This window comes from Podarcis pityusensis (assembly GCF_964106645.2).
Source record: "Podarcis pityusensis genome assembly, chromosome: 7".
NCBI lineage: Eukaryota > Metazoa > Chordata > Lepidosauria > Squamata > Lacertidae > Podarcis > Podarcis pityusensis.
This window is the reverse complement of record NC_138031.1, coordinates 6,430,006-6,445,840: the sequence shown is the minus strand read 5'-3', so window position 1 is coordinate 6,445,840 and position 15,835 is coordinate 6,430,006. Positions and strand designations below refer to the sequence as shown.

General features: G+C 44.7%; 1 protein-coding gene across 2 annotated transcripts in view; it reads left to right on the top strand.

The window, feature by feature from the left end:
- The first annotated feature begins 4,399 nt into the window (after positions 1-4,399).
- The window catches only part of DENND3 (DENN domain containing 3), a 51,325-nt gene continuing 39,889 nt past the window's right edge, over positions 4,400-15,835 (top strand). The window contains exons 1-6 of one of the 2 annotated variants that reach the window (XM_081012497.1): positions 4,400-4,551; positions 5,807-5,995; positions 11,297-11,576; positions 13,138-13,253; positions 14,292-14,431; positions 15,229-15,340. In XM_081012497.1, the coding sequence (XP_080868623.1) occupies positions 5,912-5,995; positions 11,297-11,576; positions 13,138-13,253; positions 14,292-14,431; positions 15,229-15,340 (732 nt within the window). In that variant the 5' untranslated portion in view covers positions 4,400-4,551; positions 5,807-5,911. Of the gene's footprint in view, positions 4,552-5,375; positions 5,597-5,806; positions 5,996-11,296; positions 11,577-13,137; positions 13,254-14,291; positions 14,432-15,228; positions 15,341-15,835 lie in introns of those variants that run through there. The other variant, XM_081012496.1, reaches the window with a different exon arrangement.

The window sequence follows — 15,835 nt, the reverse complement described above, 5'->3', positions numbered from 1 at the left end:
GTTCGGTTCAGCTGACGTTATATGCATAAGGTGTACTCCATAATAACTTCCAGAAAGGATAGGTTTGAGTTGCATGTTGATTATTTGAATGAGATGTGAACTTGAGCAAATAATCTAGCTCTGTTATTATGCAACCTTTGCAAGAACACGCACAGAGGCCTGTTTTAAAGTTGTGTGTGGTTCCCCCCCCCCTTTTGCACACTGCCCCAATAACCTCTGTTATAAGCGACTGCATTAATTTAGCAAAGCGGGCATGGAGAACTTGCGGCTTTCCCGTTGTTGTTGAACTCCAATTCCCATCAGCCTCAGGCAGCAATGTTCAGGGATGGGGGGGAGCTGTAGTGCGACAAAATTCGGAGGGCAACAGTTTCCTCTTCCTTCCCCTGCAGCAAATAAACACTGGAAACCCCGTACCCACTTTCCTGGGTGTAAGCCCTCAAAAGAACTTGCATTGAGCTATGGATACATTATGAATAATACTGCCCTTTCCTCCCCCAAAAGGAACCTTTTCTTACTGTTTCAAATCTGCAATTGCTTCTTTCTACAGCGACTGGGGAAATTGTTTTCTTTGCCATTTAATATAAGGTTACCAGATTTTTTTCAATGAATCCGGGGACACTTTAAATAAATAAATAAATACACGTTCAGGATGTTGATGCTGCAGTGATGGCGGCAGCAGGGGGCGGCCGCTGCCTTGACCTCAACCGCCACTTCCTCCAAGGCTTCTATCTCCTTTCTCCCTGAGCCTGGGCAGCTCCTAAGTTGTTGGTTCTTTGGTGGTGGTGGTGGGGAAGCAGTCCGGCATGGAAGGCGGAGAAGGAGGACCGAGAGTGGCGGTGGGGAGGCTTGAGCAGCGCGATGCCTCCCTTCCCATCAGAGCAGCCCCAATCCCATTCCTACTTCTGTGCAAGCAGGAGGGGATGGGGGTCCCTCAGCTGGGAAGGGAGGCTTCCCAGTTGCTCTGATAGGCAGCGTGAAGCCTCCCTTCACAGCTAAGAGATCCCCACCCCGCTCCTGCTTGCACGCAAGTAGGAATGGGGAGGCTGCTCCGATAGGCAGCATGAAGCCTCCCTTCACAGCTTAGTTGCTGGGGTCAGGGAAGGTGGGGGCAGCCCCGAAGCTGCATCTTAGACCCCCTGTACCACCATCATATGGGGACTTCCGAGCAGCTCCTGAAGCCAGCCAGAGCCAACTGCTCCGGGCTGCTGAGACTGCCGCTGCTGCGTTTCCCAGGGACATGAGATGAAATCCGGGGACATTCCAGGGATGGAATTTGTCTGGGGGCTTATTCATAAATCCGGGGACTGTCCCTGGGAAACGGGGATGTCTGGTAACCCTAATTTAACAGCCTTCTTATGCCTTGAGGAGGCCCGTCATCCATTTCTACAGTTAATTCGGAACAGAGTAATAGAAATACAGTACAGATGTAGCCAACCAAGGGAAGGGGAACGCTATTATTGCTATTTCCACCAATACATGAACTTTTCTAATCATGGAACCGGTCTCCCATGATCCATTGTAGGAACAATAGCTACTGCTAATAGAGCCATTCTGACGCCTTGTTTTTCATCTTTCAGTTTTTGCCTGTTTGTCATAATTGTTCCTTCTGTTTATATACATTATAAATGAAATAATAATATTAACTTTACAAGAAAAGGATGAAAAGGAAATGGTTAACATTCTGTAAATGCAGCTACTCCTCTGCAAACCATTGCTAGCATTATTTTTAGAGCACTATCTTATAATGGATAACTTTTTTATTTCTGCCGAGGTGGGCAGCACTGTATCTGTTTTAACTGGCCCTGAGTTTTTAAACGTTTATTCATAATATTATTGGAAATTTGTAGTGTGTGAGAGTGAGTTTATGATGTCTGAGCTTGCCCTGAATCCCTAAAAAGACAGCCTCTAAGTAGGTAATGAGAAAACAAAAGATATTGTAGTGCACCTGATGGATTCAACTAATATGGAGATAGATATATACATATACATATACATATACATATACATATACATATACATATACATATATATATAAAACAAGAAATAGAAATCCAGTGAAGAAACAAAAAGAACCATAGAGAAAATCAAATTGATTTATATATTGTGTATACAGTCATGCCTCATGTTACGTCCGCTTCATGTTACGTTCTTTCAGGTTACGTCCCGTGGTGACCCGGAAGTACTGGAAAGGGCTACTTCCGGGTTTCGCTGCTCGTGCATGCACAGACGCGCACAATGATGTCCCCGCGCATGTGCAGAAGCAGCGAATTGCAACCTGCACGTGCGCAGACGTGCCGCTGCGGGTTGCATTCCTTTCATGTTGCGAACGGGCCTCCGGAACGGATCCCATTTGCAACCAGAGGTACCACTGTAGTTTTAATTGGCACTACCACAGTTGCTACCTGGACACAGGTGGCGCTGTGGTTTAAACCACTGAGCCACTTGGACTTGCCGATCGGAAGGTCGGCGGTTCGAGGCCCCGTGACGGGGTGAGCTTCCGTTGCTCAGTCCCAGCTCCTGCCCACCTAGCAGTTTGAAAGTACGTCAAAGTGCAAGTAGATAAATAGGTACCACTCCGGTGGGAAGGTAAACGGCGTTTCCGTGCACTGCTCTGGTTTCGGTGTTCCGTTGCTGGCCACATGACCCGGAAAACTGCCTGCAGAAGTGGACAAACGCCGGCTCCCTTGACCAGTAAAGTGAGATGAGTGCCGCAACCCCAGAGTTGTTCGGGACTGGATTTAACTGTCAGGGGTCCCTGTACCTTTACCTTTTTACAGGTGCTACCTAATAACTGTTCTTCATTTGCAAGAACTCGGTCATTTAGTGTAGCACTTTGGAACTCCCTGCCAATTGAGACCAAGCAGGCGCCTTCGCTTTTCTCTTTTCGACACCCGCTAAAAGCATTCCTGTTTAGGCAAGCTTAGAAAGTTCAGGTAAAACTCTGATCTGCTTTTGCCATTTTAGCTTTCATATGTCGTGAAGCAGGGCTGCGGATTTCTCTCCATTTTGCAGTATTGCCTTGCCTTTTCAGAAACCACTTTGAGTGATTTATTATTATTATTATTATTATTATTATTGAAAAACCCCAAAACGATCAAGTGGTGCATTCATGAAATAAATAAATAAAGAGGTGATTTTTTTTCAAAGTAAAAAATTAGACACACATAATGCAACGGTTAAATTTTATGAAATAATTAAAGAGGGATTACATATGTGTGTGTGTGTCTGTATGTATGTATGTCATAGCTGTCAATGTTTTCCTTTTTTAAAGGGAAATTCCCTTATTCTGAATAGGATTCCTCGCAAGAAAAAAGTTGACAGCTATGCTGTATGTATGTATATTTATATATATGTGTGTGTGTGTGTGTGTGTGTGTGTGTGCCTATGCTGTATATGTGTGTGTGTGTGTGTGTGTGTGTGTATATATATATATATATACATATATATATACATATATATATATGTGTGTGTGTGTGTGTGTGTGTATTTGTATATATGTACACAGAAAAATAAAAATCCAGCGATGCATTAACCTTTATGAATCAAACAAACAGAGTTTATATGCACACACTAGTGGCGCATTAAACTTGATGAAATCTAAAAATAAATCCTACCAGGGTTTGTTTTGGTTTTTTTAAATCGATTGCCCTATAATAGCCATAAGAAATACGTTCGGACCCTCCCCTTCTTCTGCCGCCCGCGCCGCCTCCGCCCTCCTCCTCCTCCTCCTCCCCGACTTCCTGCCTCCGCGCCGCGGGCAGCCTCTCCCGCTCCTCCCCTGCGCGAGGGAAGCCGCCCGGGACTCCGCCTCTCCCACCCGCCGAGGCCTCCGCGGGCAGGGCGGCGCGGTGGGGCGTGTGGGTGTCCCAGCTGGAGGGACGCTGGACTTTGGGACTGGGGGGTGGGCCTGAGGGCGCCCCCTTTTCCTCGGCCGAGGGGAGCCGGCCCTTCTTCCTGGAAGGGGCCGTGTGTGTCTTCCATATCTTCCCCTTTTTAACTGGGCTGAGGAGAGATTGAGTTGGGGGGCGGGCGCCTCTCCATTTTTTTGCCACCCCACTTGGCACTGAGAAGTGAGGAGAAGCCCCTCAGAGGCAGCTCTTTAGAGGTTTCTCCCAAATTATTATTTTTGGGTTGTTGTTTTTTGGCCTTCCCCATTTTGGGGGTGTCTTTTTTGCCTCCTTTTTGGGGGTGTCTTATTGCTTTCCCCCCTTTTTGGGTTTTTTTTGCCTTCCCCATTTTGGGGGTGTCTTTTTTGCCTCCTTTTTGGGGGTGTCTTATTGCTCCCCCCCTTTTTGGGTTTTTTTGGCCTTCCCCATTTTGGGGGTGTCTTTTTTGCCTCCTTTTTGGGGGTGTCTTATTGCTTCCCCCCCTTTTTGGGTTTTTTTTGCCTTCCCCATTTTGGGTGTGTCTTTTCTGCCTCCCTCTTTTTTTGGGGGTGGTGTCTTTTTGCTTCCCCCTTTTTTTGGGGTGGGGGTCTTTTTTGCCTTCCCCCTTTTTTGAGGGGGGTGGGCAGGAGCTCTCTAAACGTTAAGGAAATATTGGGGAGAGAAGGTGTGTTTCCCCCCATTTTCGAAACCATCGGGGCATCTGCTTTTGCTTTCTTGTCTTCATTTGGGGGGTGGGGGTGCGCAATAATGATAATAATAATTTTTTTTATTTATACCCCGCCCTCCCCAGCCAAGGCCAGGCTCAGGGCGGCTAACAACCAATAATAAAAAGAAGCTGAATGAATATAACTTAAAAACAAGATTAAAATAAAACCGCTGGCACATTTGCCTAAGCAAGGTCCTGTACAGTTTCAAATTGGATGTTGTTGGAGGGGGGGGGGACGCGACCATATGTTGAGATTCCTGCATTGCAGGGGGTTGGACTAGATGACTTTGGGGGTCCCTTCCAACTCTCCTGGAGTCTATAATCCTGTGATTCGAAGCCTCTGCAAATGGGCAGATGGATGTCAGGAGAGCCAACTTAAGAGAGGACTGCTCCCCCCCCCCACTATTTTGCGGGTGTTTGGGAGCCGAGCTTGAAGTTAGGGCTATATGCCACCCCCAGTTTCCCAACGAAACCCCCTTCATTGGGGTGTTGCTCATTGGGCCTTCTCGGTAGTGGCACCCGCCCCGTGGAACCCCCTCCCACCAGATGTCAGAGAGAAAAACAACTACCAAACTTTTAGAAGACATCTGAAGGCAGCCCTGTTTAGGGAAGATTTTAATGTTTAATAGGTTATTTTGTATATTAGTGTTTTGTTGGAAGCCGCCCAGAGTCGTCATTATTATTATTATTATTATTATTATTATTATTTTGTTTGAATGCGGTGAGCTGGCCAACAAATTCCCCCTCCCCAAATTTTGGGGTCGGGTGAAGAAATCGGGAGGAGGGAGCCCCCCCATCTCACCCCCCTTTGCTGTCAATTTTGAGATTAAAAAAGAAAGTGAAAAAATGCACCCAAAATAAGTGAAGAGACGATCAGGCAACCCCTTCCTTTCCCCTCCATCCCAGGGCGAGCAGAGACTGAAGGCTGCTTTTATTCCTTATTTTGGGACCAAACCCCCCCAGTTTCGTTGCAAAGGGTGCTTGGAAACAGAAGTGCCATGGGGTGAGATTTGCTACTCCTTGCAGGTGTCAACTTTCCTTTTGATCCCTTTCCCTGTTGGTTTTTAACTTTTTATCCAGCCCTCTGAGTGAGGAGAGTTTTCAGCGGCTCCTCCCATAGCGGATGACACAGACCTCGTTTGTTTCTTTCCTTCTCGGAAGCCAGGAGGCTGCTGCCTTCACCTCCCATTCTCCTCTTCCCTTCTTTCTACAGGGCTGGAGGAACTGAACTTGGCTGTCCGGGGTCTGTGGGCTCCGTCTGGAAGGGGCAGGAAGCAGCCCGGGTTCCTCGGCTTCTTGTGGGCTCCGCGCCCTTGCTATGGAAGATGTGCTCCCTTCTTCAGTGCTGGAGATCTGCGTGTTGGTCGGCGTCCCTAGAGAAAGGGAGAAGGAAATGTACCAGGTAAAAAAGGGAGAAGGGACTAAGCTGCTACGCTTTCGCAGGGTTGGTGACTGCAGGAGAAAGGTGGAACAAATCGCTTTCTATGCACCCTTGAGATCCGTTTAAACCAGCGCGGCTGCATTTCTGTGCTATGTAACTGTGCAAAGCTGTTAGCTTGTTCCTGATGCGCTGACAAACTGGTAAATCCACCCTGAGGCTGAGAAGGAAAAAACAACGACAGCACGGTTTCTTTCCCACAGATCCCCTTGTAAATACATAATAGATCGCAGGAGTTTAAGATTATCTCGCCTGTCTCACTAATTTGTCAACTTCCTTCTTTGGCCTTTATTTACATGTTAGGAGCTTGGGGGCAGGGGAAGACTTTTTAAAAAAACGTTTTATTTCCTTTTACAAGGTGAGTGTGTGGTTTCTGCAGATTAAAAAAGAAGAAAAAGAAACAACCGCCGCCACTTCCTAAGAGTTGAGATGTTGTGAAATGGAGATGTGCCACTTTGCTTTAAAGTGGGCATGTCACCAGCATGTGACGTTTCGTTAGCATGCTGCAACACTTAAGTCTTAATCACCAAGCCCTTATGGTTTCCAGAGGGTTAGCTGTGTTGGTTGCTTGCAGGGAAAACACACACCAAGAGTCTAGTGGGACTTTAAAGACCAATAAGCTTATTTTTCTTATATACAGTAGTACCTCGGGTTACATACGCTTCAGGTTACAGACTCTGCTAACCCAGAAATAGTGCTTCAGGTTAAGAACTTTGCTGCAGGATGAGAACAGAAATCGTGCTCTGGCGGTGCGGCGGCAGCAGGAGGCCCCATTAGCTAAAGTGGTGCTTCAGGTTAAGAACAGACCTCCGGAATGAATTAAGTACTTAACCCGAGGTCCCCCCCCACAGTTTTATTAGTTTTTTAACATATCATTTTCAACAGTAATTAAACATACATAACATAATTTTGCATCTTATAGAAATTTTTTGACTTCCATCAATCACCTCTGAAAATTTTCCAATCTAATCAATACAGTACATTTCTTACTTTCACTATTACATTTAAATCTCATAACTAATATCTCTATTCTTTTTCTACTTTGCAATGTTTCATATATTTCTCTTTACAAAACTTCTTGTAGTCCTACTAGCGTAATTTGTTGATTACAGTTGCTCTTCAAATAGTTCGTATATTTTTTCCAATCTTCTGTGAATCTCTGGTCCTGCAGGTTTCGAATCCTTCCTGTCGTTTTGTCTAATTCTGCGTAGTCCATTAATTTTGTCTGCCATTCTTCTTTCGTCCAATAAGCTTATTTTTCATAAGCTTTTGTAGACTTCTCTACTTCATCAGATGTCTCCTCCCTCCAAATTGCCTAATATGTTGTTGTTTTCTTTTCTGATGAGGGCTATTCAAGCAGAACAGCTCATTTGTTGAACAACTATCTTCCATCTGAATTGGTTACAGGTTGTTCAAAAGTGGACCCACAGCTCCTTTGTTGGTGGGGAGAGTTTGTGTGAGGAATGGCAACGACTATTTGGCATTGTGACGTTTGTGTGGTCTCAAAAGTAGGGTTAAATAAAACAAATTAAAAATAAATGTCCAGTAGCACCTTTGAGACCAACTAAGTTTGTTATAGGGACGCGGATGGCACTGTGGTGTAAACCACTAAGCCTTGGGCTTGCCGATTGGAAGGTCTGCGGTTCGAATCCCTGCGATGGGGTGAGCTCCCATTGTTCGGTCCCAGCTCCTGCCAACCTAGCAGTTCGAAAGCATGTCAAAGTGCAAGTAGATAAATAGGTACCGCTCCAGCGGGGAGGTAAACGGCGTTTCCGTGCACTGCTCTGGTTTCGCTAGAAGCGACTTAGTCATGCTGGCCACATGACCCGGAAAAACTGTCTGCGGACAAACGCCGGCTCCCTCGGCCAGTAAAGTGAGATGAGCACCGCAACCCCAGAATCGTTTGCAACTGGACTTCTTAACTGTCAGGGATCCTTTACCTTTTAAGTTTGTTCTGGGTATAGTTTATACCCAGAACAAACTTAGTTGGTCTCTAAGGTGCTACTGGACAATTTTTTAATATTTATTTTGACTGCATCAGACCAACATGGCTACCTACCTGAATCTAAAGTAGGGTGTCACTCATATGACCAGGGTGTCAAACTGATTTATTATCCGCTGAAAACGGCAATATGATTTTGATAAGTACTCTTTTGGTTCCCAGATCCCCTTTCCCGGGCACCACCACTGCTTGCATGCTTAGGCAGTTATATGAAACATCCTTGCCATTTAAATCTTTCTTTTTTCATTGACTGAAAGCTACCCCCATTGGCAGCTGTTCATCTCATGGCTAGACTGGGAATGGGGAAAAGCTGATAGGCATTCTGATAGCCATTGGTAGGTCTGCCCCCTTACCCCAGGGAAGGGCATTGCTTCCTGATCCTGAAGGCGGTTTAATGATTTGCCTAGAGCAGGGGTAAGCCATGTGGTTCCCACCATCTCTGGCTGGGGCTAATGGGAGTTGGAGTTCAGCAACATTGGGGGGGGGGGGGACACCATCTGAAATAGAGTATGATGGAGTGGCCTGGGCACTTCCTATAGAAGACTTCTTCCTATGAGTCAGTTTCAGCAGAATGAACTGAACTGGTTGCAAAATAGCATGCTTAGTTTGTTTCGCCACCGACATCTTACAAACTGACTTCAGTAGAATGAACTAGATGAAGATCAACGTGCTTAGTTGATTTTATTTGGTTTTATTGGTTGATAATGGTTATGCTTTGCATAAAATTGAAAAGAAAAATGTCTTGAAGCAAGATAGATTTAAGGGTGTCGCAAGTTCCTGAGAAACCGGCATAGAATCTGTATTAGCTTAGGATTTCTTGACTTTGCTCCCAATATTGTTAACTACTAGACCATGCATAGGCAAACTCTGCCATCCAGATGTTTTGGGACTACAATTCCCATCATCCCTGACCACTGGTCCTGTTAGCTAGGGGTGATGGGAGTTGTAGTCCCAAAACAATTTTCGGCATCTGGACATGCACAGACGTGATTTCTGGTATCTGCACGTGCGCAGATGCCATTTCCGGCGCCACTTGGCGAGTCCCCGCGCCATGCTGTGCTGGTTTAGTGCAGTGCACGGGGGACTTGCCATGCGGGTGGCTCGGTTTGCAGGCAGCTTGTGGGCCGCTAAACTGGCCTTTGTGGGCCACATCCAGCCCATGGGTCACACGTTGCCGACCTCTGGCCTAGGGAGTATAACAGGCTTTGTCAACCTCGGCCCTCCAGATGTTTTTGGCCTACAACTCCCATGATCCCTAGCTAGCAGGACCAGTGGTCAGGAATGTTGGGAATTGTAATCTCAAAACATCTGGAGGGCCGACGTTGAGGAAGCCTGGAGTATAAACTACACAAATTTGGAGGAGTCTCTTAAGATAGCTGGATGTTGCCTCGTACACCCCCTACCAGCAACTCCTGCAGCCAAGCTCGTGCCAAACATCTTGCTCTGCTTCCTTTGGACCACACCAGTGAGGCCAGGAGGTGGGGATTATCTTCTGGGCAGCCCAGGACCTCCATACACACTGAAGAGGTCACTTTGGTCTTGCTAATGCAGTGGTTTGACTTCACCCCGGGGGTGCACTCCATTGTCTCTCGAGACAGACAGATGCTGATGAGCAGGCCCCTTGACATAAACGAACCTAAGTTCCTCATGTCCAGTTTGAGTAGGACTAACATGGACGCAACCCATTATTTGTGACTTTTACTGTAGACTGACCTGCTCATGTCCAGGAGGTGGGTAGGGGTTTGGACAGGGTTGCAGTCTTTTGGAAAAAGGAGGTTCACAGCTTGGAGGTCCTCCTGAATCTGGAAGCTTAGATGACCTCGATGGCTTGGAGTGTCTTTTTCCAGCCATGGCTGGTTCAACAGCTGTGGCCCCTTCTGGACAAGAAGTGACATGGCTCTGGTAGCATCCCATTTGGATGACTGCACTGTGCTTGGGGATGCTCTTGAAGATGAACGAGAAACTTCGGTAGGTTCAAAATGCAGCAGCCGGATTACTGTTTGGGTTCCATTTAGATCTTGCAAAACAGCAGCACTGATTGCCAGTTCTATTTCTGGGCCCAATTCAAGGTGCTCGTGTTAGTGTTTAAAGCCTCAAATGACTCAGGCTCCAAGCATCTGAAGGCTTGCCTCCTTTCCTACAGATCCCCTTGGGTGTTAAGATTAGCAGAGCAGTCCCTGTTGGTTGTTCCATCACTTCTGTAAGCTTGGGATGCTGGTGGCCTGGGGGAGGACATTCTCTGTGATGTGGGTGGCGCTGTGGTCTTGGGCTTGCTGATCGGAAGGTCAGCGGTTCGAATCCCTGTGACAGGGTGAGCGCCCGTTGCTCTGTCCCAGCTTCTGCCAACCTAGCAGTTGTGCACACCAGCACAAGTAGATAAATAGTTACCACTGTGACGGGTAGTTAATGGCGTTTCCGTGCGCTCTGGCTTCCGTCATGGTGTTCTGTTGCGCCATAAGCAGTTTAGTCTTGCTGGCTACATGACCTGGAAAGCTGTCTGTGGACAAACACCGGCTCCCTCGGCCTGAAGTGAGATGAGTGCCACAACCCCGTAGTCGCCTTTGACTGGACTTAACTGTCCAGGGTTCCTTTACCTTTTACCTTTACCTATTCTCTGTGACAGCCACAAAGCTGTGGAGCTCTCTCCCCATAGAGGTGAGTTTGGCATCTTCATCGAATACTAAAGACATACCTCTTTACCTTTGCTTTTTGACACCCGGGGTCTCTAGTTTTAGGGCCCACCATATTTTTGTGACGGTAAATTGTATTGAACTGCTTTTAACATTGCGATTTAATTGCTGTAACCTGCCCCAGGATCTTAGGTTGAAAGGTAGGTAACAAATTGAAATAATAACATTCCTAATGTTTCAGTTAATGTGTATTATTAATTCTTGAAGAAAGAACTTACAGTGGGTGGACTTTTGCACCTAGTTAAATGCTCTTGGCTTTAATTTTGAACCAGTAGACTTAGAGTTTGTTTACTTGGAAGTACAATTCAACAGGTACAGTAGAATTTAGTATTGGATATATGTGTGGAGAGCACCATGTACAAAATGAAGATAATACATAAGAGGATGAAGACTGAAGATGTAATTATTGCCAAATAATATTAGTAACATTCTTTTAAAAATATTGTTTTAGCTGGGGTGGATTGTTTCATAACAAAAATAAATTGCTGCTAAGTAGTAGCAGAAGTAAATTTCTTATATGTGAACCATCATTTGGGGACAAAACAACAATTGTTATTATTTTATTGTTTTTAGGTTGCTCAAAGACATGACATAAGAAGCGCCCCTCCCTTCGAACCAGAAGTACTTTCTGTTTTTGTACCTCCGTTCATCAGCAAGGAGGAGTTGCAAACCACAAATATAAATAGGAATGTGTTCAATAAAGGGAAACGGCGTTCCTTTCGGAAAAAGAAAGAGAAATCCAAGATTGACACTGCAAAAGCTCTGAATGGAGCCCATAAAATTCCCGAGACTGAAGATATTACCATCCCCATAGACATTGACCTTAACGGATTGCCACAGCTTTGCTTTCCAGGTAATGTGAGCCCCTGTCATTTTAATAATCAGTTTCATGTCTGTTAACGGATAGGATCAGTATTGATGCATAAAAGCAGGGGACTTGTAGTGCTTCTGGAAAAGTGGGAATCATTTTATTGATGATCGATTGATACAGTGTTTTTTTCCTTAAAAAAATGTTCAGGGGTACTCTCATTTTCACTCAAGAGAATCACCATTTTATAGTTTAAATCGGGAAAAATAAATTCAGTAAATGGACAAAAGTACAAAGATTCACAAGAGGGATGCAGGTGGCGCTGTGGGTTAAACCACAGAGCCTAGGACTTGCTGATCAGAAGGACGGCGGTTTGAATCCCCGCGACGGGGTGAGCTCCCGTTGCTTGGTCCCTGCTCCTGCCAACCTAGCAGTTCGAAAGCACGTCAAAGTGAAAGTAGATAAATACCTTCCGGCAGGAAGGTAAACGGCGTTTCCGTGTGCTGCTCTGGTTCGCCAGAAACGGCTTTGTCATGCTGGCCACATGACCTGGAAGCTGTACGCTGGCTCCCTCGGCCAATAAAGCGAGATGAGTGCCGCAACCCCAGAGTCGGCTACGACTGGACCTAATGGTCAGTGGTCCCTTTACCTTTACCTTTACAAAGATTCATAAAATGTTTAGGGGTATGCGTCCCCCTGCCTCCCCCCCCCAGAAAGAAAGTGCTGGATAGAGAGAGAGGGAGAAATAGAGAGATGATAGATATAGATGATAGATAGATGATTAGATAGATAGATAGATAGATGTTAGTTAGATAGATAGATAGATAGATAGATAGATATAAATAAATAAATAGATAGATAGATGATAGATAGATAGATCATGCATTAGAATCTAATGGTGGGTTACATGATTACCTAACCAATGATTCCTATTCTGATTCTGGGCTACTGTGTATAACTCTCATCCCCATGCAGATAGTATAAGCTGCATCTCGGCTACAAGAGAAAAATATGCCGTACTGAGAAAATCTTAAGAGCAAAAACGCTGCTATTCTGGGTGGTATTTTAATAGGCTAAATTAATTTTATTGATTAAGGCTGTGATCCTTTGGTCCCCAGGGGGAGGGTGTTCCAAGGGGCCGTGGCAGAGAGAAAGAGAGGTGCTCCTTGGCAATGTGGCAATTTTTGTGACCTCTGCCAGTGGTCTGTGCAGATGTTGAACATCTGTGCCGGGTGAAGATCACAGGAAGGCATGGATCCAAAGGTTCTGTGTCCTTTCTTTCCCCCCAGCTTGGGAAAACAAACAACACCGCCTGAACTGTCTCGTGTATTCTTGGAAGCAATGTTGGCTTTGCATTTTAAAATACAAACTGTTTGGATTGCTCTGCCCAGGAAGTTGATTCCTAATTTCACTCCTGGAATCAATTTTCAGGGTCTGCAAATATGTGTACTGTAGTTGTTGTTGTTGTTGTTGTTGCTGCTGTTGTTGTTGTTATGTATTAAATCTATATACTGCCCTTCATCTGAAGATGGCAATTCGTAACTGTGTTCACTACTGCTAACTTTTATTGGCGCTGTGCCTTACAATATGTTCATCTCATTTGCAGGAGGATTTAATATAGCGTTGGAATCCACAGAAGACCGCATCCATTTCCTTGTTTTCACCGACGTCTGTGGTAACAGAACGTATGGTGTTGTCGCACAGTATTACCGGCCTATGCAAGTAGGTTGTTTACCCTGCTCCTGTGCTCCTAATCTGACAAGCCCAAATGCTGAGCTGATCATTTGCAAATGCTGACCATTCTTAAAATTAGTCATCTAGTGTCTGTATCTTTAGCTGCTGCTAAGTTCTTACAGTTCAGGGCATAGATCTCTGAAGAAGCAAGACCCAGCAGAGTTCTTGATTGTGAGTTCTAGTCACAGATATATCTAGGGCGAATGCTTTCGACTTTGTCAACTCAGGTAACTTGTTATTAACACGTGATCATAAACCTGTAGGGTGGCTTTTGTAAGCTGAACATGGGAATTCCCCAAAGAATATAACACCGTATAACACTGGCCCTGAAAGACCTACGTTGGCTCCCAGTACGTTTCTGAACACAATTCAAAGTGTTGGTGCTGACCTTTAAAGCCCTAAACAGCCTCGGCCCAGTATACCTGAAGGAGCATCTCCACCCCCATCATTCAGCCCGGACACTGAGGTCAAGCTCCGAGGGCCTTCTGGCGGTTCCCTCACTGCAAGAAGTGAAGTTACAGGGAACCAGTCAGAGGGCCTTCTCGGTGGTGGCGCCCGCCCTGTGGAATGCCCTCCCACCAGATGTCAAGGAAATATACAACTATCTGATTTTTAGAAGACATCTGAAGGCAGCCCTGTTTAAGGAAGTTTTTAATGTTTGATGTTTATTGCTTTTAATGATAATAATAATAATAATAATAATAATAATAATAATATACTGTTGGGAGCCACCCAGAGTGGCTGGGGAAACCCAACCATATGGGCAGGGTATAAATAATAAATTATTATTATTGTTGTTGTTGTTGTTGTTAACCAGATGGGCAGGGTATAAATAATAAATTGTTGTTGTTGTTGTTGTTGTTGTTGTTGTAGAATTAGAATGGGTCTTGAGTGCCTAATATGTACTGCAACATGAGCGGTTCTTAAAGTCAACATTATGTCCTTTATTTTGTAAATGTGCTTCTTGGTTTTCCAAAACTGAGTTTTTTTGACAAGTGCCTAAAGTAACACGCAGTTTTCTTGCAGGATGCCCACATCTTCTATAATGGACAAGCTTCTTGGGAAACGGCAAAGAGCTCCAGATCTGCTTCATATTTTGTGCCATTTGCAGTGTGCATCATATCTAGGTATCCCTACTTCAATGCCCTCAAAGACTGTCTGTCCTGGTAAGGATTATGATCTAAGCTACTTCAATGACAGTAACTTGCACCCATGGCTGTGATTTTATTTGTTACAGAAGCTGTCAAAATATTCTATATCACAGTAAGAGAGCTTTTAGTGACCAATTACAACTGTTGGGAGGCAAAGGCAGCCAAATTAAGGCAGCAGATTCACCTATTTGTAGGCAACGCTGCAGCATTTTGCTTGAACAGTCTCTGTCTTCACATCAGTGTGGAGTAGGAAACGATTTATTTTAAAACTGTCCTTCCAAGTAGGTTTGCAGATTGGAAGGAAGGTATGCCCCAACAGGCAGTGCTATAATTAGTCAGTGTCCTTATAGGTGGAAATTAATTGGGTTCCCTGTGTTCAGAACGGCACTTAAAATGTATTTCTTTCAACAGTTATTCAGAGGTTAGTGATGGTTGTAAGCATGGATTTAGTCTGTTGCAGTTATGTATATTGTGCATTTTGATTTATTTAACAAAATTTATATACCGCTTACTCAAGCTAAAGACAAACTAAAATATTCATCAAAAACTTATGAAAGCAAGGCACGTATTTAGATACATTTTAAAAATATATATCTAAACACATATTTTTAAAATATATCTAAGTATATTTCGTTGGAGCAAAGCAGTTTTTAGCAGGCCCCAAAAACAACACAAAGAAGGACTGCAGTAAGTTGGTGGATATATACTGTACAGAAGAAAACATACTTTGAAGGAATGAGAATTTTACTAAAAGTAATTTTGCCTTCTACTGACATATGCTTTACTTCTATTTGCTTTTTTTATTATTTCAGCTTATTGGCACAATTGAAGTCTTACAAGGATTTAGATGTTGATAACTATATAAAAGAATTCGCCGCCAGACTGTGTTTAATCCCCACTCCTCCTCCAGGACCTTTGCACTTGGTAATTCTGCAAGATACTACATTTTATTCTGCTGTATATTAGCTTCCTTAGTGTTTGTCTGGAAATGAAGGAACTTAAAATAACCCTGTTCTGAAGAACTTGGTTCATGACTGGTGCTCAGAAGAGCAAAGGCTCATGGCCACTTTCCCTTCCTCTCTTATTTTTCCCTAGGCCAGCATGGTGTAGTGGTTAAGAGCGGTGGACTCGTAATCTGGTGAACTGGGTTTGCTTCCCCGCTCCTCCACATGCAGCTGCTGGGTGACCTTGGGCTAGTCACACTTCTCTGAAGTCTCTCAGCCTCACTCACCTCACAGAGTGTTTGTTGTGGGGGAGGAAGGGAAAGGAGAATGTTAGCTGCTATGAGACTCCTTCAGGTAGTGATAAAGCAGGATATCAAATCCAAACTCTTCTTCTTCTCCTCCATTCTTCATTTTTCCCTCCAGACCAAACTTACCCTTCAATTTGTTGTCTACAGTGGTACCTTGGTTCTCGAAC